The 24,785-nt window shown below is 38.0% G+C and overlaps 1 protein-coding gene across 4 annotated transcripts in view; it reads right to left on the bottom strand.

Annotated features, from left to right (window-relative positions):
• MAST2 (microtubule associated serine/threonine kinase 2) overlaps window positions 1–24,785 on the bottom strand; it is a 220,341-nt gene that overhangs the window by 49,021 nt on the left and 146,535 nt on the right. For all 4 annotated transcript variants that reach the window (XM_042950962.1, XM_042950958.1, XM_042950960.1 and 1 more), the window contains one exon: window positions 12,176–12,267. In XM_042950962.1, coding sequence (XP_042806896.1) covers window positions 12,176–12,267 — 92 coding nt within the window. The remainder of the gene's footprint in view (window positions 1–12,175; window positions 12,268–24,785) is intronic.

Here is a 24,785-nt window from a genome sequence, read left to right as displayed (position 1 = left end):
TAACATTTTGAAGAAAATATTTAATTCTTTCATTAAAATTTTTTGTTTGTTTTTGACAGAGAGAGAGAGAGAGAGAGAGAGAGCGCGCGAGCATGTGCGCGCTCACTCAAGTGGGGGAGGGGCAGAGAGAGACACACACAGAATCTGAAGCAGGCTCCAGGCTCTGAGCTGTCAGCATAGAGCCTCACACAGGGCTCAAACCCATGAACTATAAGATCATGACCCGAACCAAAGTTGGCTGCTTAACCAACTGAGCCACCCAGGTTACCCTAATTTAATTCTTAACAATCACATTATTGAGAAGAACTCTTTCATAAAAAGAGCCAGAAATGGATCAACAGGACAAAAAAAAAAAAAAAAAAAAAAAAAAAAAAAAATCTCGTCAGGACAGAAAGCCCAGCGGCCTACAAAGTAGGCTTTTCCAACTTTACCAAGCAGTTTAGCAGTCGGAGGAGGTAGTTCAAAGGCAAGTAGTCATCCATCCCAGAGAAACAAAGTTATAATGAAACATATAAACAGAACTGGGAACAGTCAGTTGACCTTGAACCAGTTCCTTCACTTACACAGTTTAACTAGTTATAAAGGAATGTAAGCATATAGCAAGCTCCTATGTAAATACCACCCAGGTTAACAATACCATCTTCCAAAATCCCTTTACATAATCTTTCCAAAGTCCCTCCCCTTTCTCAATACAGGTAAACATCACTGCCCTTACTTTTATGGCAATCATTTCTTTATAGATTTATCAACTAAGTATGCATCTCTAAATACTTGAGTTTTTTTCATACAGCTTAAAAAATTGAGAAATAATTAATACATTATAAAATCCAACCTTTTAAAGTGTACAGTTTAGTGGTTTTTAGTATATTCACAAAGTTGTACAACTATCACCACTATCTACTTCCAGCACATTTTTATCACTCAAAAAGGAAACTGTCCCTGTTAACAATCACTCATTCTCCTCTCCCATCAAGCCCCTGGGCAAACCACTAATTTACTTTCTGTTTCTATGGAATTGCCTATCCTGGACATTTCATAGAAATGGAATTATATAGGGGCGCCTGGGTGGCTCAGTCGGTTAAGCGTCCGACTTCGGCTCAGGTCATGATCTCACGGTCTGTGAGTTCGAGCCCTGCGTCGGGCTCTGTGCTGACAGCTCAGAGCCTGGAGCCCGTTTCAGATTTTGTGTCTCCCTCTCTCTCTGCCCCTCCCTTGTTCATGCTGTCTCTGTCTCAAAAATAAATAAACATTAAAAAAAATTAAAAAAAAAAAAAGAAATGGAATTATACAAGTAAGTGACATCTCATGTTCTACTTTGTCTATCTTTAAAACTTTATATGAAAAAAATGCCAAACTGTTTTTATAAAATGGTTCTACCAATTTATATTTCCACCAGTAGTGTTGTAGGATTACCATTGTTTCATATACTTATCTACACTTGGTTTTGTCACTTTAAGCCATTTTTGGTGGCCACATAATGGAGTCTCATTGCAATTTTATTTTGCATTTCCATGATTACTAAAGAGATTAAAGTATCTTTTCATGTATTTATTGGCCATTTCTATTGCTTTTGTTAACTAATTCCTGTTCAAGTCTCTTAGCTGTTTTTCAGTCATACTATTTTTTATTTTATTGATTTGCTGGAATTCTCTTAAAGGTTCTGAAGGCAAGCCCTTTGTCAGTTTTAAGCATCATAACATCTTCTTCCACTTTGTGGCTTGCTTTTTCACAGTATCATCATCTTTTTTTTTTTTTTTAAGTTTATTTATTTTGAGAGAGAAAGAGAGAGCAGAGGAGGGGCAGAGAGAGAAAGAAAGAGAGAGAGAATATCCCAAGCAGGCCTCACACACAGTACAGAGCCCTATATGGGACTCCAACTCACGAACTGTGAGACCATGACATGAGCTGAAACCAACAGTCAGATACTTACCTGACTGAGCCACCCAAGTGCCGCCACCATATCTTCTGATGACTACAAAGTCTTAATTTTAAGGTAGTCAAATGTACTATCCTTCTCCTTTATGTTCTTAAAAAATATTCCCTTTATGCTCTTTTAAGATATTCTCCCGCACACTTTCTAAAAGTTTAGTGTTTTGACTTTCACCATTTAAACCTACAATTTAATGTATATCAAATCATGTTGTATACTTTAAATAGCTTACAATTGTATTTATCAGTTATACCTTAATGAAACTGAGAAAAAAAAAATCTAAAATTCACCTGAATTGATTTCTGTGAAGAAAGAGTTAAATCTGGGGCACCTGGGTAGCTCAGTCAGTTGGCATCTGACTTCAGCTCAGATCATGATCTCACCAATCATAGGTTTGAGCCCCACATAGGGCTCTCTATTATCAGCAGAGACCCCGCTCTGGATCCTATTTCCCTCGTGCTCCTCTCTCTCTCTCTCTCTCTCTCTCTCAAAAATAAACAATAAAAAAAAAAGAGGGTTAAATTTTTCAGTGTCTCCATATGGTATACAATTGGCCCAGTGTTACTTTCACCATAAATCAAGTGTCCATATATGTATACATTTGTTTCTGGGATCTTCTTTTTCCTTCTCTTTCATCTACTCTTCAGTACTCCTTATTTAAGTTAAGGATATCATTACTCATTAATCACCCAACCAGGAAATCTAGAGATAACTAACTCTAATTCCTACTTATTTAATCTCATAAAATTTTCTCATATTCATATATTTTTTCCATTTCTAACACTCCCTTCCATCTTGACAATGGCAATGGTCTCCTCACTGGTTCTGCAACTGCCAGAGTATCCTTACTTTTGTACTCCCAAACACCCTGGACATATATTTAGTAAAGCCCTTAACATATTTAATTAGGTAAAAACTTGACTGCCCCCATGAAGACACACAGCTTCCCCTGCAGCTCTCTCAAATAAGAACTGTTGGCTGTCACACATCCCTTTATATCACTGGACATAGAGGTGGGGTAGGTATTTTGCTGGCTCCTTATGTTCTCTTCCAGGTACTCTCCACCTTAATACACCGAATCATCCCCATCAGTGTCTAGAAGGCATCCCAAACTTAAATTCCCAAGGATTGGAGATCCTGGAATCAAATGCTGATCTTTGGGGGGATGAGGTTTCTAGATGACACAAGGTAGAAAGATTAGAGGTAGTGCTTAGAGAACAGTAGGAAGAATAAAACTAAAATTAGTTTAAAACAGTCCAAGTAACTGAGGTACTATGGAGAAGAACCTCACTAGAAAACAAGAGTTCAAACAACCAAAAGTCCTAAGAACTGAAAAATCAGCGAATGTATTCAAACCATCAAGAATAACAGGAGTTAGAACTGAAGAGTAATAGTGAGTCAAGAGCTAAGATAACTACAGGTGCATTGATGGGTAGTGATACAATTTAATGGTATAAGATTAAAAGTTTGGGGGCATTAAGAAAAAGAGAGAGAGAATAATGAAAAGATAAGGACATCTTCTCTTCCTTTCAGGCCCAATGCTATAAGGCCATGGGAGAGGTAAAAGCTAACACTTGAGAGGGTTGTAGGACAATCTTATTCTAACCTTTCCCTTTCCCACAGGATTCCACTAGAACAAGATTGAGCAGGGGCACCTGGGTGGCTCAGTCAGTTAAGCATCTGACTTTGGCTCAGGTCATGATCTCCTGGCTCCTGGGTTTGAGCCTCATGTCAGGTTCTGTGCTGATAGCTCAGAGCTGGGAGCCTGTTTTGGACTCTCAGTGTGCCCCCCCACCAAAATAAATAAACATTAAAAAAATTTTTTTTAAAGAACAAGATTGAGCATATAGGAGATTTTGCTGATAATAAATTCCAGAAGGTACATTGGAAGGGTTTCAAGAGTCAGAAGGTTGAGAAAAAGGGGCAAAACAGGGAATATTCTGGAATTTATAAGAATTAAGAATGTAGCATACGGGAAAGGAGGGTGCCAGGGGATTCCTGTAGTGACAGATATAAACAGGAATAAGGGATGATGAAATTAGCCCTAGTGGATTCAAGGAAGATGGAGTGATGAGCCTGCAAGTGTTAGGGAGTAAAGAGGAATGAATCCTGGGACTTGCTCCAAAGCCTCAAGGAAGTCATACTCTAAATCCCAGTACACTCATTGAAAATTAGATGATATTTAACAAACATCATATAAACATACATGCCCACTAACGTGTTAATCTTATTCCAAAAATTTATACAGTATATTCCATTTACACAGACTCACCAGTTTCATGTCTACATACACAGGCAGAGAATCCGTAAGGACACAGTTGAATTCTACAGCACCACCAATCAACTGGACATAACTGACATGTATAGACTACTTAATCCAATGACAGCAGAACACACATCCTTCTCAAGATCACATGGAGCATTCACAAAGATAGACCACATTCTGGACCATAAAGCACATCTTAACAAATTTAAAAGAACAGAAATCATACAATGTCTACTTTTAGATCACAATGGAAGCAAACTAGTAATCAATAACAGAAGATAAGTGGAAAATGGCAAAATACTTGGAGATTAAAAACACACTTCAAAATAACACATGAGTCAGAGAAGAAATCTCAAGATAAACATTTTCAACTAAATGAAAATGAAAATACAGCTTACCAAAATTTGTGAGATGCAATGAAACACAGCTTTGAGAGAAATTCATAGCATTAAATGCATATATTAGAAAAGAAGATCTAAAATTAATCATCTAAGCCTACACCTTAAGAAACTAGATTAAGTTTAAAGTAAGCTGATGAAATGAAATAATAAATACTTGAGAAGATGTCAATGAAATTGAAAACAGGAAGTCAACAGAGAAAAATCAACAAAACTAAACGCTGGTTCTTTGAGAAGACCAACAAAATGGATAAACCTCTAGCTAGGCTAAGAAAAAGAGAGAGAAGACAGAAATCACTAATATTAGAAATTAGGGGCACCTGGATGGCTTAGTCGGTTAAGCGGCCGACTTCAGCTCAGGTCACAATCTTGTGGTCTGTGAGTTTGAGCCCCACATCGGGCTCTGTGCTGGCCCCTGGAGCTTGCTTCTGATTTTGTGTCTACCTCTCTCTCTGCTCCTTCCCTGCTTGCTCTCTGTCTCTGTCTCTCTCTCTCTCAAAAGTAATAAACATTTAAAAAAAATTTTTTTAAAGAAAAATTAAACAAGAGACATCATTACAGAGTCCATGGACATTAAAAGGATAATAAAGCAATGCTGTGAACAGCCCTGTATCCATAAATATGATAACCTAGATTAAATAGACCAATTCCTTAAAAATCAAAATCTACCAAAGCTCTGGCAACAAACAGGCAATCTGAATAGGCTTCTATTAAAGAAAGTAATCAATAATTAATAACCTTCCAAAACAGAAAATACCAGGCCCAGATGTACTCAATCAAACACTTAGTAAGAAATTATAACAGCACTCCACAATCTCCTCCAGAAGACAGAAGCAGAGGGAACTTAATTTACTCTATGAGCCACAATTATCCTAATACCAAAACCAGGCAAAGACATTACAAGACAAAAACTAAAGACCAATCTCTCTCATGAAAGATGTAAAATCCCCCCCCCCCAAAATATTAGCAAATGAAAGCCAACAATGCATAAAAGAAATTATACACCATAACAAGGGGGGATTTATCCCAGGTATGCAAGGCTGGTTCAACATTTGAAAATTAATCAGTGTAATCTATCAAACCAACAAGCTAAAGAAGCAAAATCAAATGAGCATATTGGGGCCCCTGGGTGGCTTAGTCAGTTGAGCATCTGACTTCAGCTCAGGTCATGATCTCACAGTTCATGAGTTTGAGCCCTGCATCAGGCTCACTGTTCTCAGTGCAGAGCCTACTTTGATCTTCTGTCCCCCTCTCTCTGCCCCTCCCCAGCTTGTGCTCTCTCAAAAATAAATAAAACATTTAAATTTTAAAAATGATCATATCAACAGATGCAAAAAAAGTATTTGATAAAATCCAAAACCCATTCATGATTTTAAAAACTCAGCAAATTAGGAATAGAAGGAAAAGTTCATCAATTTGATAAAGAACACTTACAAAAAACCTACAGTTATCATCATACTTAACGGTGAGAAACTTGAAACTCTCCCACCATGTGGTACCTTCTCACCACTGCTTTTCAACATTGCAATGGAAGTCCTAGCTAATGCAGTAAGATAAGGAAATAAAAAGTATACAGATTGAGAAGGGAGAAATAAAACTGTCTTTGTTCACAGAAGACATGATAGCCTATAGAGAAAATCTGAAAAAAAATCAGAAAACATCCTAGAACTAATAAGCTATTACAGCAAAAATTCAGGACACAAGGTTAATGTACAAAAGTCAACACTTTACTATATACTCTCAATGAACATGTGGAAATATAAATTAAAAGCCTATTGCCATTCACATTACCACTCCCCAAAAATGAAATACTTAGTTATAAATCCAACAAAATATGTGTAAGATCTAAATGAGGAAAACTACAAAGTTCTGATGTTAGATATCAAAGAAGAACTGCATAAATGGAGAGGGATTCCATATTCATAGATAGGGGGACTCAATATTGTCAAGATGTCAGCTCTTCCCAACTTGATCTATGGATTCAACACAATTCCAATCAAAATCCCAGCAAATTATTTTGTGGACGTTGAGAAACTGATTCTAAAGTTTATATAGAGAAGCAAAAGACCCAAAAATAGCCAACTCAATATTGAAGAAAAAGAACAAAGTTGGAGAACTAATGCTATCCAACTTCAAGACTTATTATAAAGCTGTGGTAATCAAGACTGTGTGGTACTGGATAAAGGAAAGACAGATTAATGGAACAATATAGAGACAGAACAGACAGGCAGAAACAAAACCACATAAATACAGTAAACTGATCTTTGACAAAAGAGCAAAAGCAACAAAACAAAACAAATTAAAAAAAAACACAATCTTTTCAACAAATAGTGCTGGAACAAGTGGACATGCACAAGCAAAAAAAAAAAAAAAAAATGAATAGATATAGACCTTCATAAAAAAAATGTATCACAGACCTAAACCTTGATGACCCTGGCTATGGCAATGACATTTTAGGCACAACACCGAAGGCATGATCCATGAAAGAGATAATTAAGTTGGGTTTTCATTAAAATTAAAATTAAAAACTTCTGCTATGCAAAAAAGAATAAGGCAACAAGCCAAAGACTAGGAGAACATGTTTGCAAAAGGCCTCTGATAAAAGACTGTGATCCAAAATAATACAAAGAACACTTAAATCAATGATAAAACAACCTGATTAAAAAACAAGCAAAAAATGTGAACAGACACGTCACCAAAGAAGATGACAAGTAAGCATATGAAAAGATGTTCAGGGGCACCTGGGTGGCTGAGTTGGTTAAATGTCCGACTCTTGATATCGGCTCAGGTCATGATCTCACCATTCAAGAGACTGAGCCCCGCGTCAGGCTCTGCACTAACAATGTGGAGTGTGCTTGGGATTCTGTCTCTCCCTGTCTCTCTGCCCCTCCCCTGCTTGTGCAGGCGCTCACTAGTTCTCTCTCTCTCAAAATAAACATAAAAAGATGTTCAACATCATATGCCATTAGGGATAAGCAAATTGAAACGAGATACCACTACAAACCTATTAGAATAGCCTAAGTCCAAAACACTGATAACATCAAATGTTGGTGAGGATGTGGAGCAACAGGAATTCTAACTCACTGCTGGTGGGAACGCAAGATAGTACAGACACTTTGGAAGATAGTTTGGCAGTTTCTTACAAAATTCAACATACCCTTAACTACATGTTCAGCAATCAAGCTCCTTGGTATTTATCCAAATGAACTGAAAACTTATGTCCACAAAAACTCTGCACACAGATGTTTATAACAACTTTATTCATAATTGCCAAATTTGGAAGCCACCAAGATATCCTTCAGTAGGTGAATGGGTTAATAAACTGTGGTACATTGGACAATGGAATATTATTACTCAGTGCTAAAAAGAAATGAGCTATCAAGGCATGGTAAGACATGAAGGACTCTGAAAATGCATTACTAAGTAAAATGAGCCAATCTGAAAAGGTCTCATACTATATTATTCCAACTATATGACATTCTGGAAGAGGCAAAACTATGGAAACAGTGAAAAGATTAGTGGATGCCAGGGGTTGGAGGTAGGGAGGGATGAAAAGGCAGAGCACAGGGAGTTTTTACATCAGTGAAACTATTCTCTGTGATAATACAATGATAGATACATGTCATGTACAACACCAAGAGTGAACTCTAATGTAAATTATGGAGTTTGGGGGATAATGATGTGCCAGTGTAGGTTAATCGATTTTAACAAATATACCACTCTGGTGCAGGATATTGATAGTGGGGGAAGCTATATGCTATGGGACAGGGTATATGGGAACTCTCTGTGTTTTCTGCTCAATTTTGCTGTAAGCCCAGAAACTGCTTTAAAAAACAAAGTTTACTAATTAAAAAACAACAACAACAACGAACTAGGAAGGTTCTATTTCCAGAATTACTAAGTACCTACTAAACTGACCTTGTTGTAGTTATAATCTACTTACACACAGTAAGTATGTAATAATAAATTGAACTGTATGGAATAAATAGACCTACTTTCCAGTCAACAGGCCTCACATTACTCAACAGATTCCAGACTTAAAATTAAAGTTGAAGGGTCTTAGGACATCCTGTGGACCCAAATATCACGACGTATTAAGACTGGAGGATATAATCTAATGTGAAGTTTGATTTGCATGGAACAATCAGTGCTGCTTTTCTCAACATCTAGGTAAATAGAGAGTCTACAGCCATGAATTGGGCTTTTAAGTCAATTCTTCCCTGGGTCTGAGGCCCACCTGGATTTTCTACAGTGATCTGGGGAGAGATGATGATGATGACAGGTCACATTTATGGAGTACAAACTATGTTACACCTATTAACTCAAAGCTAGAGTCTACAGCCCTAGGCAGGCTGAAAAGAGCAGATGATGTTCTCAATCAAAGCTACTTGAATAGGGAAGATTTAGTCCTGAACTCTAACTGCCAGGAATCTAAATAAAGAGATAATCATCTCAGAGAGGAGCAGGCACTAGTAACATGCGCAGAATTCACATTATAGTTATGAAATAATGTATAAGGTCTATACAAGCTAAATTTATTTCTATAGATGAAAAGGACAGGTCAGAGATATATGCTGTTTTTACAAAGTTCCAGTGTAGAGTGCACATAACCTAGTCAATTTGAGGGGGAACATACCCAAACACAATGAGAGCTTTACTTTACAGGCTCAGTATGCCTCCAATTCCCTGGTCCCCCCTGTGCTCTTGTGGTGTCTTCTAATATGAGAGTTAGTGTTTGAGAGTTTTACTGATTTCTGGAGAAGGGCCATGAGCACACTGAACAGCTGGATTTGAGCCCAGTAAAGTGAGACCTTTGTCCCAAGGACAAAAATCAATTTCAGAACCACCAGACTCTCATTGTACTTAGACAACTACTCCACATGCACCCTCATTTTCCTTCCTCCAAAGACACAGTAAACTGTGAGAAAAGAGACAAACCCAAGTGAAACAGGTCTGTCTTATCTGGCTTGATGACGAGCTGTTTCACTGCTGTGGTTTTTGTTTGTTTTTTTAATGTTTATTTCTATTTTTTTTCTATTGTAATCTGTACTTTTATGCTATTTTTTTTTTTAATTCTCTTTCAATTCCTAAACATACATCCTTACTTGAAATATTGCCCTATGCTCTGTGGACAATTTACAAACACTTAAAATATTTTTCAGGAAAATTTCATTTCATTTCAACTTGTGAATCCTTTAACCTTTAATATCCAAGTTAGTTAGCATACAGTGCAATAATGATTTCAGGAGTAGATTCCAGTGATTCATTTCCTATGTATAACACCCAGTGCTCATCCCAACAAGTGTCTTCCTTAATGCCCCTTGTCCATTTAGCCCATCTCCCCACCCCTAACCCCTCCAGCAACCCTCAGTTTGTTCTCTGTATGTAAGAGTCTCTTATGTTTTGTCCCCCTCCTTGTTTTTGTATTATTTTTGCTTCCCTTATGTTCATCTGTTTTGTATCTTAAATTCCTCGTATGAATGAAGTCATATGATATTTGTTTTTCTCTGACTAGTTTCACTTAGCATAATACCCTCTAGTTCTATCCACAGAGTTACAAATGACAAGATTTCATTCTTTTTCATTGCCGAGTAATACTCCATTGTATATATATTCACCACATCTTCTTCATCCATTCAGCTGTCAATAGACATTTGGGTTCTTTCCATACTTTGGCTATTGCCGATAGTGCTGCTATAAACATTGGGGTGCATGTCCCCCTTTGAAACAGCACACCTGTATCTCTTGGATAAATACCTAGCAGTACAATTGCTGGGTCATAAGGTAGTTCTATTCTTAATTTTTTGAGGAACCTCCATACTCCTTTTCCAGGGTGGCTGTACCAGTTTGCATTCCCACCAGCAGTGCAAAAGAGATTCTCTTTCTCTGCATCCTGGCCAACATCTGTTGCTCCCTGAGTTGTCAATTTCAGCCATTCTGACTGGTGTGAGGTGGTATTTCATTGTGGTTTTAATTTGTAATTCCCTGATGATGAGTGATGTTGAGCATCTTTTCATGTGTCTGTTAGCTATCTGGATGTCTTCTTTGGGAAAGTGTCTATTCATGTCTTTTGCCCATTTTTTTCACTGGATTATGTGTTTTTTGGGTGTTGAGTTTGGTAAGTGCTTTATAGATTTTGGATACTAACCCTTTACCTGATATGTCATTTACAGATATCTTCTCCCATTCTGTTGGTTGCCTTTTAATTTTGCTGATTGTTTCCTTCGCTGTGCAGAAGCTATTTATTTTTATGAGGTCCCAATAGTTCATTTGTTTATTTCTATTTTTGAAAGAGCACAAGTCAGGGAAGGGCAGACAGAGGGGAGGGGCAGACAGAGGGGGACAGAGGATCTGAATCAGGCTCTGTGCTGACAGCAGTGAGGGCTTGAACTCACGAACTGTGAGATCATGACCTGAGCCGAAGTCAGAGAGACACTTAACCGCTGACCCACCCAGGTGTCCCACTTTGGTACTCTTTTATTGCCCAAAGACTGACAAGGCCCATGGCTTACCAAACCCAGGCAGCAAGCTCTAAGTGGCTTCCCACGGTTTCAAGCCTGCTCCATTTCCATTACCCCTAGGTCTGGAATTTCCACTGTAAATGTAGCAACGAACAGTGTTTAACCGTGCAGCAACCCCTTTAGCAAAGGCTCCCCTGGGATGCAAAAACACATGTCTAGGCTAAAATATATGGCTAACTCAAATGAAGTCTTCTGCCTTATAATTTTTTTATATTCTTCAGTCATAGGTAAATGAATCAGTCCTCATACTGGCTAGAGGAGCTCACGTTCCAAAAGGAGAGTCTGAATACATGAGATCATCTGCTTCAATTTCAGTATGTGAAATCAATACCAACATAAATATTCCTCTCACTTTTGTTGACTCCTTTTCTATTTTTTATGAGTTTATTTAAAAAAATTTTTAATGTCTATTTTTGAGAGAGAGAGAGAGAGTGGGCATAAGCAGGGGAGGGGCAGACAACGAGGGAGATACAGAATCCAAAGCAGGTTCCAGGCTCTGAGCTGTCAGCACAGAGCCCGACACAGGGCTCAAACTCACAAACCATGAGATCATGATCTGAGCCAAAGTCAGACACTTAGCCGACTGAGCCACTCAGGTGCCCCTGCTGAATCCTATTCTAACAGAGAGAAAGTTATCAGGAGTTCCATGAAGCAGAAAACCATCTTTGTGAGGACTTCCCCTGGCCATGGTAGGACAAAATGTTAATGAAGCCCTCTTCACATGGCCCCAGATGACGAGAATCGTAACACACTCTCAGTATACCAGAACAGAGGCCATGCACCCAGGATACATACCTGGCCCCAAGATATGTACAAGACCAAAAGAAAAGGTGGCAGGTTAAGGCAAGAAACACCTAAGTCAAAAACAGACTGAACACATTCTCCCATAGAAAGCATGCCCATGAATTCTGTATGCCTCAGTCAGCCACATGAAATGACAATGTGATGTGCTGAACTACAGAAAGTGAGAAGTAGGAAAGAAATTAGGCGTCACTGACCACTCTTTTCATTCTGCCTGTCCTTTTTATCATTCCACCTTTCTTAACCTTCAAGCACTCACCTGTGTGGCCATGGAGTGGTGAGTGTGGCCGTGGTAGTGTAGGTGATGTGCTAGAGGTCACAATCAAACTCTTACGGTTACTTGTCCGACAACTGCAATGAAAACACAAATGTCAGTTATAACAGGGGCCCACCTTGGGCTCAAGGAACTTAAATGGCTATTGAAGAACAAAAGGGTGACACCATTACATGAGCTGAGCAGTATACCACTTTCAACTGAACCAGGTCAGCAAATCCTGTTTGCCCCAGAAAGATTTCATAATTCATTGTGTTCCACCTTATAATAATTTGTCACCGTCTTGACTTTTGTATTACCACTGCACTTTTCCAATGTTTAGATTTTGCTTCCCAAGAAAACACAAGGAGCTCCTCTAAAGGTAACAACCATGTCTTAAATAGTTTCTAAAGAAGAATGGTCATGGTAAATTTGATTTAGAAAACAAAAAATACAAGTCACATTCTCATATCTCATAAAAATTAATGTTCTTGCCATAAAAATAAAACCATTAACTTAACCTGTGAAATTTATTTCTTAAAAACTGCTTAATCACTGAATGAAGTAATACTTTCATTTCACCATAAATTTTAGAACAGGCCTGGGTTCCTTCTAAAAACTCTTTCCATTACATGTTAATGCCTGAGGCTTTTTCTTGTAGTTGGGAGAAAAACAAAGCATGATGAAAAGCCACCTTATGCTGTACCTGCCAATGAAAACTGTATATAAATTTATTTGAAAGGCAATTTGGGAAGCTTGCCATTTATATTCATCCAAATATTTACCAAATAACTACTTTGCACCAGACAGTGTTCTGGATGCTAGGGAAGCAACAAGAAACAAGAGAAAGTTTCTGTCCTCAAACTGGCGTACTGCTTGAAGAAAGACAAAGATAGAGGAGTGGAGGGAAGGGGTAGAATGTTCAAGAAATAGTAAAGTGGGTGAGGTGACAGGAGGGGAGAATGACAGGAAAAGGAATAGTTTATAAAGGCTATGGGGGTAGGTCACAGCCAGACTCTGTAGGACTGGTGGACGGTCATAAAAAAAACTATTGGAAATGTGAGGAGAAACTACTGAAAGGATTGAGATCAATCTCAAGAATGCAATTGTGATTAGAAATAATAAATGCTCTTTCCTAAGAAACCATGAGGACGAATCTAATCATGTCTTACAGCCCTCATTATCTCAGTCACCATCATATCTCCAAGCTTCGCTTTCTCAATTTGACAGTCTCCCTCTATTCTCTGATCTTCCAACAAAAAAGCTTACACTGTGCCTCCCATGAACTCATTCTGTCGTCAGCAAACTCCCTATATTCTCAACTTCTTTGTTCAAAAATCACTTTAAATTCTAGTCCTAATTAAAACTTCGCCTAACACACACACACGACACCACAGTCCTGTTGAAATCCCAACACTTTCAAACCCAGCTTTCCATCTATTTTACAACTGCACTCAGGCAGCTGAAGATGACTAAAGAAAAATCCAAAATCATGCTGGCTACTGTCTCTTTATATTTATGATGATAAATATCAAGTGGGTCTCATTAACCATACTACAGTCACCTAGGCAATGTGTGCGCTCGCTCTCTCTCTCTCTCTCTCTCTCTCTCTCTCCAAGACAACTAATTTGCACCTTCTCTCCAAACCTCTAGTACTCCTTCCCCAAATCTCATCCTCATATGCTGACTTTGCTTTTTATCCAACTGGGTGTAAAAAGAAACAACACAAGGGGCGCCTGGGTGGCTCAGTCAGTTGAGTGTCCAACTTCGGCTCAGGTCATGATTGATCTCACAGTTTGTGAGTTTGAGCCCTGTGTCAGGCTCTGTGCTGACAGCTCAGAGCCTGGAGCCTGCTTCAGATTCTGTGTCTCCTCTCTCTCTGCTCCTCCCTTGCTCACATGTTCTCTCTCAAAAATAAATAAAGATTTAAAAAAAAAAACCACAAAAATATTTCATATTCCTGCTCTACAAATCCACTAACCTAAATTTGTACCCATGTACACATTTCTTATCTACAACAGCAGAAGGAAGACCATACTCCTATTGAAGGCAACTCCTTGAATCTCCTCCTTAAGAAGTCTGCACCTCCACTGCCCTCCCTCTCCTATGCCATGAATTTCTACTTCCTACTGAACCATTCTCATCATCATAAAAACATGCTGTCATTTCTTCAATCTCAAGAAAATAAAAAGAGGGGTGCCTGGGTGGCTCAGTCAGTTAAGCGTCCAATTTCGGCTGATGTCATGATCTCACGGTTCATGGGTTTGAGCCCCGCATCAGGCTCTGTGCTGACAGCTTAGAGCCTGGAGCCTGCTCTGGATTCTGTATTCCTCTCTCTGCCCCTCCCCACTCAGGCTCTTTCTCTGTCTCAAAAATAAATAAACATTAAAAAAAATTTTTTTAAAAGAAAGAAAATAAAAAGAAAATCTTTCACAGACTTCCCTGACTTGTGCAGTTCTTTCCTCCCCTGTTTAGGAAAGAGTCCATGTAGGTAATTCTGTACTTGTCACTTTCACACCTTCATTTCCTATTGTCTTGTTCGTCCATTCTAAACAGTCATCCCCATCTTTGCCATTAAAACCACTGTTATCAAAATCACCAGTGATTTTGACCCTCATTTCATGTAACCTCTCAACATCATTTGCAGTTTCAACTCCCTCTTTAAAAAAAAAAAAATTGGGATATAATTTGCATTCAATAAAATATATAGATCTTAAGTGTTCTGTTCAATGAGACAATTATATACATCCATATAACATCCAAAACAAAAGACGGAAATATTCTATTACCCCAGAAATTCCCATGTGACCCTTTTCCAGTCAACCCCCTCGTCCCTCAACTACTTTCTTCTATCACCATGTTATTAATTTTGTTTTACTGGATCTCCTATAATTAGAATTGTACACCATGTATTTTTGTGTGTGTTTGGCTTCTTTTGTTCAACCTAATATGTGTAACTCTTCCTGAGATACTTTTCTTTGTTTAGTTTCTGGGACCTGATGATTTCCTGGTTTTCTTCCTCTCACTAGCTGCTCATATTTTATTCTCCTTTACTTGTTCCTTCTCTTCCTGACCTCTAAATAATTTAGTACTGAGGCTCAGATGTGAAATATCTTTTTTCTCTCCCTATACACACTCCCTAAATGATTTTTTTCCAGTTTTTCCAGTTTTAACTCTTTGATGTTGATGATACCCAGCATTTTATTGCTGACTCTGTGCTCTCTCCTGTGAGTGCAAGACTCATATATTCAAGTGCCTATTTGACATCTCCAACTGGATGCCTTAACAGGCATCTCAAACTCACACTTCCACAACAGAGCTCTTGAATTTCTAAAATCTGCTACTCCTCCCTACATTGTACTGTCTCATTGTATGGAACCACCATTCCTCCAGATGCTTAGGCAAAAACCTATGAGTCATTGTTTATTCTCTTTCCTTCACACCCACATCCAAAACAACCAGCAAGTTCTGTGGAATTATACCCTAAAAATATATCCTGTGTCCAAGCCATTCTATTTCCAATACTACCACTACTTCAGTTAAAGTCTATAAGATAATAAGATATTTTTTTTAATTTTTTTAATGTTTATTTATTTTTGAGAGTGGGGGGAGCGAGGGAGGGAGGGAGGAACAGAGGGAGAGGGAGACACAATCCGAAGCAGGCTCTGAGCTGTCAGCAAAGGGTCTGATGCAGGGCTTGAACTCACAAACTGTGAGACTGTGACCTAAGCTGAAGTCGGATGCTTAACTGACTGAGCCACCCAGGTGCCCCAAACTCTATAAAAGATTTCTAAATGATTTTCCTTCCACTTTTGTTCTTCTTACTCATTCCCCTGCCCCTACCAGTCTATTCTTCACCTCAGCCATAGTAATATTTTAAAAACCATAGATGAAATCATGTGAATTCCTTGTTTTAAAACCCCAATGGCTTCCCATCATACGTGGAATATAATTGGGACTCCTTACCACAGTCATTCAAATTAACCCTACTGTAAAGAATTTTGGGGGGCACCTGGGTGGTTCAGTCAGTGAAGCATCCAACTCTTGACTTCAGCTCAGGTCATGATCTCATGGTTGTGAGATCGAGCCCCACGTCCAGCTCTGCGCTGAGGGAGCAGAGCTTGCTCAGGATTCCCTCCCTCTCTCTGCCCACCTCTCCCCCTAGCTCATGTGCACACTTGTGCACACGTGCACGTGCTCCTTCTCAAACTAAATAAACCTAAAAAAAAATTTTTTTAAGAATTTTTTTTGGGGAGCACCTGGGTGGCTCAGTCAGTTAGGTGTCCAACTTTGGCTCAGATCAAGATCTCTTGGTTTGTGGGTTCAAGCCCCACATCACGCTCTGTGCTGACAGCCCAGGGCCTGGAGCCTGCTTTGGATTCTATGTCTCCTCTCTTCTCTGCTTCTTCCCCACTCATGCTCTGTTTCTCTTTCTCTGTCAAAAACGAATAAGCATTTAAACAAAAAGATTTTTTTTTTTTTTAAATTAAGGATCTTAGGTAAGGTTTTGTATTTTGGGTTTTCTTAAAAAGAATCATACCTATGCTTATTCAATCTCTTGTTCTAAGGGCAAGTAAGATCTAAATATTTTCAAGAAAATAAACTCTAGACCCTTCAAGTTCTGAACATGAGACATTTTACAGAATGTACATATGAAATTATACTGACCATTGAAAAGCTTACCCAGATCAAAGGAATCCTGAGTAGAAAGATATCTCAGAGACTTCTGTACTTCAGGTCACTATTCCCTCAACAGTTACCCTTCCCTCCTTGACTTACTCAGTTTTACCCAATTTTTAGAAAGTATGAGCTCAGATTAGGTTTTACGTGAATTTTCCTTTATTCTTTCAAGCAGAAAAATGTTTCTCTTCCTCGCACCCCCTTAGCACTTGTGGCTTATCCTGCTCACAGTCTTAGTGTCACTGTGGTACACTAGAAAGAGATAGGACTTTGCAATTAGAAGATCTGAGTTTGAGATTGGCTGTTTGACCTTGAACAAGCCTCATAAATTCTCATGCTCTGATGTTCTAAAATATAAAATGAAGATAATATAAACCTTATATGTCATTCTGGACTTTTCTCTTTCTTTTATATATCAACCCATCATAAATTTTGTCGGCCTTAACATCAAAATATATCCAAATTCTGATCATTTCTTACTTCTTTCACCATTACCACCTTGGACCAAGCTACCATCATCTTTTATTTGAATTAAGTAAAATAGCTTCCTCACTGGTATTCCTGTTTCCACTCTTGTTCCCTTGTCATCTATTCTCAACAAAACACCCTTTAAAATATAAATCAGAAAAGACTTCCACTTCCAATCATGATGGAATAACAAATAATATATTTACCCTCTCCCCTTATATAACTAATAAGCTGAATTAAAAAAAAAAAACAAAACAATTTTCAGACATTGGACAAGTAGTAATTCAGGACAGTCATCGCTAAGAGAAGGGATTACCTGAGGTTACTATCTGAAAAGACCTCCCAGCAACAGTGCAGGGAGGAGGTGACCTGCACAGGGCCTGTCAGTGTCCCTGAATTGAAAAAACTACCCAAGAGAAGGAGGTGAAAATTCCTCAGTGTATACATAGGGTTAGGAATAGTTTGTGTTCCTACCAGTCAGAAGGAGAAAACCTGGTAATTCATGGTACAGCAGCAAGAAAATATTAGTCCCAAGTGTTACTCTGGTCTTACCTAACAAAGCTTAAAAGCAATCCTTAAAAAGATCAAACTATTTCCAAGTAACTTAACTGTGTCCCAGAACAAGGCTCAAAAATATGGAAAGCAATAAAAAATGACATACCTGATAAAGGGTTAGTATCCAAAATATATAAAGAAGTTATAAAACTCAACACCCTCCCCAAAAAATAATCCAGTTAAAAAATGGGCAGAAGACATGAATAGACATTTTTTCCAAAGAAGACATCGAGATGGCTAACAGACATATGAAAAGATGCTCAATATCACTCATCATCAAATTCACACAAATCAAAACTATAGTAAGATACCACCTCAAACCAGTCAGAACAGCTAAAATTAATAACACAAGAAACAGCAGGTGTTGATAAGGATGCAGAGAAAGGGGAATTTTCTCACACTGTTGGTGGGAATGCAGACTGGTGTAGCCACTCAAAAACATTATAGAGATTCCCCAGAAGGTTAAAAAATAGAACTACTCTATAATCCAGCAATTGCACTACTAGGTATTTACCCAAAGGACACAAAAATATTAATTCAAAGAGATATATGCACCCCAATGTTAATAGCATCATCATCAACAACAGCCAAATTATGGAAAGAGCCCAAATGTCCATTGACTGATGAATGGATAAAGAAGATGTGGTGTGTATATGTGTGAGTGTATATATACACAATGGAATATTACTCAGCCATAAAAAAAAGAATGAAATCTTGCCATTTCTAATGATGTGGATGGAGCTACAGAGTATTATACCAAGCAAAATAAGTCAGACAAATATCATATGATTTTACTCATGTGTGGAATTTAAGAAACAAAACAAACGAACATAGAGGGAAAAAGAAAAAAAAGAGAAGAAAACCAAGAAACAGATTTTTAACTATAGAGAACTGATGGTTACCAGAGAAGAGGTGGGGGGGGGGGGGGGGGATGGGTTAAATATGTGATGGAGATTAAGGAGAGCACTTGTTGTAATGAGTACCAGGCATTGTATGGAAACATTGAAATCATTCAATTCTATACCCAAGAATATTATTACATTGTATGTTAACTAAATGGAATTAAAAAAAAAGGAGTATGTTCAGCATATAAGCTAAAATTCATAGTTGTGTATATAATAAAAAATTACTAGACATGGAAAAAAGCAGGAAAATATGACCCATAATTAAGGGGGAAATCAATAGACCCAGAAATGACACAGATGATAGAATTAACAGAACATTAAAACTGTTATTATAAATATATTTCATATTTTCAATAAGGTATAGGAAAGTATGAACATGTAAAGGAGAGATTATAGATGATATTTACAAAACACACAAAAAAAACTTCTAGAGATTAAGAGTCTCAGATGAAAATTAAACTGGATGGCACTAACAGAGATGAAGCACTGCAAAAGAAAAGATTAGCGAATGTAGGCATAGCAAGAGAAACTATGCAAAATGAAACAGAGGAAAGAGAATTTTTAAAAATGGAAAGAGCAAAAGTGAGCAGTGGGACAACTTCAAGAAGACTAGATGAGTAATTAGAGTCTCTAAAAGGGAGGGAGGGACATAAAAAATATTTGAAGAAATAACTGCTGAATAATTTCTAAATTTGATGATAATTATAAACTCACAGATCCAAGAAGTTCAATGAACCCCAAGCACAAGAAGCATGAGGTGGCGCACCTGGGTGGCTCAGTCAGTTAAGTGTCCAACTCTTGATTTTGGGCCAGGTCATGATCTCCTGGTTTGTGGGATTGAGCCCCACATCAGGCTCCACGCTGACAGCATGGAGCCTACTTGGGATTCTCTCTCTTCCTCTCTGTCCCTCCTGTGCTCATTCTCTCATAAATAAATAAATAAATAAACTTAAAAAAAAAATAGAAACATGAAGTAACCAGTGTACATCATAATCAAATTACTTAGAACCAGTGATAAAATCTTAATAGCACCACATAGAAAAATTATGTAATACACAGAAGCACAAAAATAACAATGACAACAGATTTCTCATTAGAAAAAGATGCAAGCCAGAAGACGGTAAAGAAACATCTTAAAGTACTGAACCCAGAATTTAATACCAAGCAAAAATATCTCTCAAAAAGGTAGTCAAAATAAAGACTTTTTTATACATACAAAAGAAGAACTAATTCATTACCAACAGACCTGCACTATGATAAATATTAAAGAAAGGCCTTCAGGGAGAAGGACATGACACCAGATAGAAATCTGGATCTACACAAAGGAAAGAAAAGCACCAGAAATTGTGAATATGCGGGTCAATATAAATCACTTGTTTTTATTTTTAATATCTCTTTACAGGATAATTGAATTTTAAAGGAAATATAATTTACTGTGGGCTTTACATACATATGTAGATATAAAATGTGGGACAGCCACAGCACACAGGCTGGGAGGGAAGAATGGAAGTGTACCATTGTGAGGCTCTTACATTAAATGTCAAGTGATATACTACTTGAAGGTAAACTGCGACAAGTCAAAATTTTATATCTAAACACTAGTGCAACTACCAAAAAAAGTATAGTTAATAAGACAATGAAGAAAATAAAATGAAATCATAAAATATACTCAATCCAAAAAAAAGGCAGAAAAAGGAGAAAGGAAAAAACAAGTACAGCAGGACCAAAAAGAAAACAAATAGCAAGATAATAGACTTAAGCCAATTATACCAATAACCACATAAAGTATAAGTGTACTATACATACACTGTCAGATTGGACAAAATAGCGGGACCAAACTATATGCTGTTTATTATTTGTGGCAGCCAAACCTAGGAACTACCTCAAATATCCACTGACATGAATGATAAATCATAATACACCCATATAGTAGACAACTACTCAGCAATAAAAAGGAATGAACTACTGATTCACACAGTGGATAGATCACAAAATAGGCTGAAAGTAAAAAGAAGCCAGACATAAAAGAGTACATACTGAATGATTCCATTTATATAAAATTTAAGAAAATGCTAACTAATCTACAGTGACAGCAGATTAGTGGTTGCCTGTCCAGAGGCAAGGGAGGGATTATAAAGAGGCATGAGGAAATTTGGGGGACTTATAGATAGGTTATCTTGACTGTCATAATGGTTTCACAGATGTATCCACATATCAAAACCCATCAAATTATATGCTTTAAACATGTATAATCTATTATGCTTCAATCATACCTCAATAAAGTTCTAAGAAAAAAAATTTTTATAATGTTTTTTATTTATTTTGAGAGAGCACAAGCAGGCAAGGGGCAGAGAGAGGGGAACAGAGGATCTGAAGCAGGCTCTGTGCTGACAGTAGTGAGCCTGATGTGGGGCTTGAACTCAGGAACCACAAGGGCAAGACCAGAGCTGAAGTTGGATGCTCAACTGACTGAGCCACCCAGGTACCCCCTAAATTTTTTAATATAAGCAGTATCAAAGTTACTCTTCTGCTTAAAATTCTCCCTGTCTCACTGAGAGTAAAAGTCAATGCTCTTATAGCAGCCTACAAGACTTTATGTGTGGTCTGGATCTCCATTTCCTCTCTCTCTTTTACTCACTCTATTCCAGATACATGGGCCTCCTCCCTTTCCTTAGAGTATGCCAAACCTTTACAAATGATATTTCCTTTGCCTATGTTTGCTCAGATAGCCTCATGGCTTGAACCCTCACCTCCTTCTGTCTTTACTCAAGTGCAGTCTTCTCAATCAATTTTCCCTGAGTCATTCTATTTAAAATGTAATCTCCTCCCCAAACTCTCTATCTCCCTTTCACAATGTATTTTCTCAACAGAACTTACCACTATCTAACATACTATATATTTTGCACATATTGTTTGCTGTCTCTCTTCCCATTAAATAAAAAAAATTTTTTTTAATATTTATTTATTTTTGAGACAGAGAAAGGGGGAGGGGCAGAGAGAGAGGGAGGCATAGAATCCGAAGCAGGTGCCAGGCTCTGAGCTGTCAGCACAGAACGTGACACAGGGCTCAAACTCCTCAACTGCGAGATGACCTGAGCTAAAGTCTGATGCTCAACCGACTGAGCCACCCAGGCGCCCCCACCTCTCTTCCTATTAGAGTCTAATTTCTAGGGGAGCCTGGGTGACTCAGTCGGTTAAGCATCTATCTTTGGCTCAGGTCATGATCTCACAGTTCATGGGTTCAAGCCCCGGGTCAGGCTCTGTGCTGACAGCTCAGAGCCTGGAGCCTGCTTCAGATTCTGTGTCTCCCTCTCTCTCTGCCCTTCCCCTGCTTGTGTTCTTTCTCTGTCTCAAAAATAAATAAACATTAAAAAAAAAAAAAAAAGAATCTAATTTCTAGGAGGCCAGGCAGGGGCTTGTGTATGCTTTGCTTACTGCTGTATTCCTCAATTCCTAGAACACTGCCTGGCACATGGCAGGCTCTCAAAATGTACTTGTTAAATGAATGAGTAGATGAATATGCTTTGTTACAAGGATTAAAATAAAAGAGGATACTTGTATACCTGGCACATGAAAGATATATCAAACCATTATGTTTAAACTTCTTGTGTATGAAAATGGAGATCTCTTGGCACTGCAGGGACAGATAATTGATTCTAACTTCATTTGCCATGATTTTATTTAAAATTTAAAATAAAATCCCCAACACTAAAGATCATATTTCCAAGCCACATGCCTTTTTATGAAGGTACACATAATCTCAATTGGCAAATCTGTGACAGCTGCCAGGGGAAAAAAAGGTCAGACACCCTGGTAAAGATGCCATGACTCAGCTGAGATACAAAACAAGGAACCGGCTAATTTTTCCATTTCAAAAGGCTCTGGCCATTTCCCCAGGATCCTAGAAAACAAAGAAGAGGTCTTAATTCCTTCATCCCAGTAAGACAAAAGTACTGGATGTTTACAGAATCAGCCATGCTAACTCTCAGCTGATGGGAGGAAACCTAGAAGCCCCCTTGAGCTGATGCTCTGTTGCCTATTGCAAAGACTGTGTTAAACCAGACTGCTGCTCAGTACTATCCCAGTCACTTGGTCACTTGAGCAAGACCTGACATTTCATCCTATAAGCTTCACACAGTCATCTCAGTGGATGGTGGTAGCAACAACTAAAGCTGTGCCATCTCTTTGATACCATCGAATTATGGCCATATTTGGAGAGATCCCAGCCTTCAAAAATTCCTCCTTCCATCTACTAGCAGGTATTCAAATCTGACCCCTGCCTCCCTCCTTGCAGGAGCTGCTGTAAACTCATTTAGGAGGTCTGCTTCCCAGTCTGAAGCAATACAGGGTACAGAGTAGGATGCATGGTCTGCAGGCTCCTTATACCTCTCCAAACCCCAAATCCCACAAGTCCAAGTGCTCCTAGAAACTTGAGAACTCTGTAATTGGCTAACACATGGCTACTTCCCTTCAGAATTTAGAATGAGGAAAAGGCCACTTCTGGTTCATTAAGTATGATCAATAAAATATAGAAGAATTTGGGGTCATTTAAGTAAGGTCAAGTACTTCCAGATGTTATTTCAGAGTAACAACCATGATAATGTCCCTATAAAGACTGAAAAGCTAGACTTGCAAATTCATTCTATGAGGTCAGCATTACAAACAAAAACACTACAGATAAAACCAGATAAAACCAGATAAAAACACTACAAAAAAAAAAAAAAAAAAAAAAAACCAGGTCAATATCTCTGATAAACATAGATGTAAAAACCCTCAACAAAATACTAGCTAATCAAATCCAACAATACATTAAAAAAATCCACTCACCACAATCAAGTGGGATTTATTTCTGGATGCAAGGTGGCTCAATATTTGCAAATCAAATAACCTGACACATCACATAAACAAGAGAAGGGTTTAAAACCATCTGATCATTTCAATAGATGCAGAAAAAGCATTTGACAAAGCACAACATCCATTCATAAAAAAAAAAAAAACAACAAAAACAAAAAACCCTTAGCAAAGTAGGTTTAGAGGGAATGTACCCCAACATAATAAAGGCCATATCTGAAAAACTGAGAGCTTTCCCCTAAGATCAGGATGTCCATTCTCACCACTTTTATTCAACACAGTACTGTAAGTCCTAGCCACAGCAATCAGACAAGAAAAAAAGGCATCCAAACTGGTAGGGAAGAAGTAAAACTTTCACTATTTGCAGATGACATGATACTATATATATAAAACCTGAAAGAGTCCACCAAAAAACTGCTAGAATGGATACATGAATTCAATAAAGTCACAGGATACAAAAACAACATACAGAAATCTGTTGCACTTCTATGCACTAATAATGAGGTAACAGAAAGAGAAATTAAGAAAACAATGCCATTTATAATTGCACCAAAAAGAATAAAATACCTAAAAGGCCTGTATTCTACAAACTATAAAACACTGATGAAAGAAATTAAAGATGACCCAAAATAATGTAAAGATATTCCCTGTTCACGGACTGGGAGAACAAATACTGCTGAAATGTCCATATTACCCACAGCAATCGACAGTTTTAATAAAACCCTATAAAATATCAACAGGGACGCTGGGCTGGCTCAGTGGATACAGCATGTGACTCTTGGGTTTCAGGGATGTGAGTTCGGACCCCATGTTGGTGTGGAGATCACTTAAAAAAATAAAATCTTTAAAATTTTTTTAAAATGTTTATTTATTTTTGAGAGAGAGAGAGACACAGAGTGAGCAGTAGAGGGGCAGAGACAGAGAGGGAGACGCAGAATTAGAAGCTGGATCCAGGCTCTGAGCTGTCAGCACAGAGCCTGACACGGGGCTTGAACTAACAAACTGCAAGATCATGACCTGAGCTGAAGTCAGACGTTTAACCGACTGAGCCACCCAGATGCCCCTAAAAAAACAAAATCTTAAAAAAATTTTTTTTTCATAGAACTAGGAGAAATAATCCTATATTTGTATGTAACCACAAAAGACCCTGAATAGCC

The sequence above is a fragment of the Panthera leo genome, chromosome C1, assembly GCF_018350215.1.
Source record: "Panthera leo isolate Ple1 chromosome C1, P.leo_Ple1_pat1.1, whole genome shotgun sequence".
NCBI lineage: Eukaryota > Metazoa > Chordata > Mammalia > Carnivora > Felidae > Panthera > Panthera leo.
Note: the sequence above shows the minus strand (reverse complement) of the source record. Positions and strands in the feature narration are given on the sequence as shown.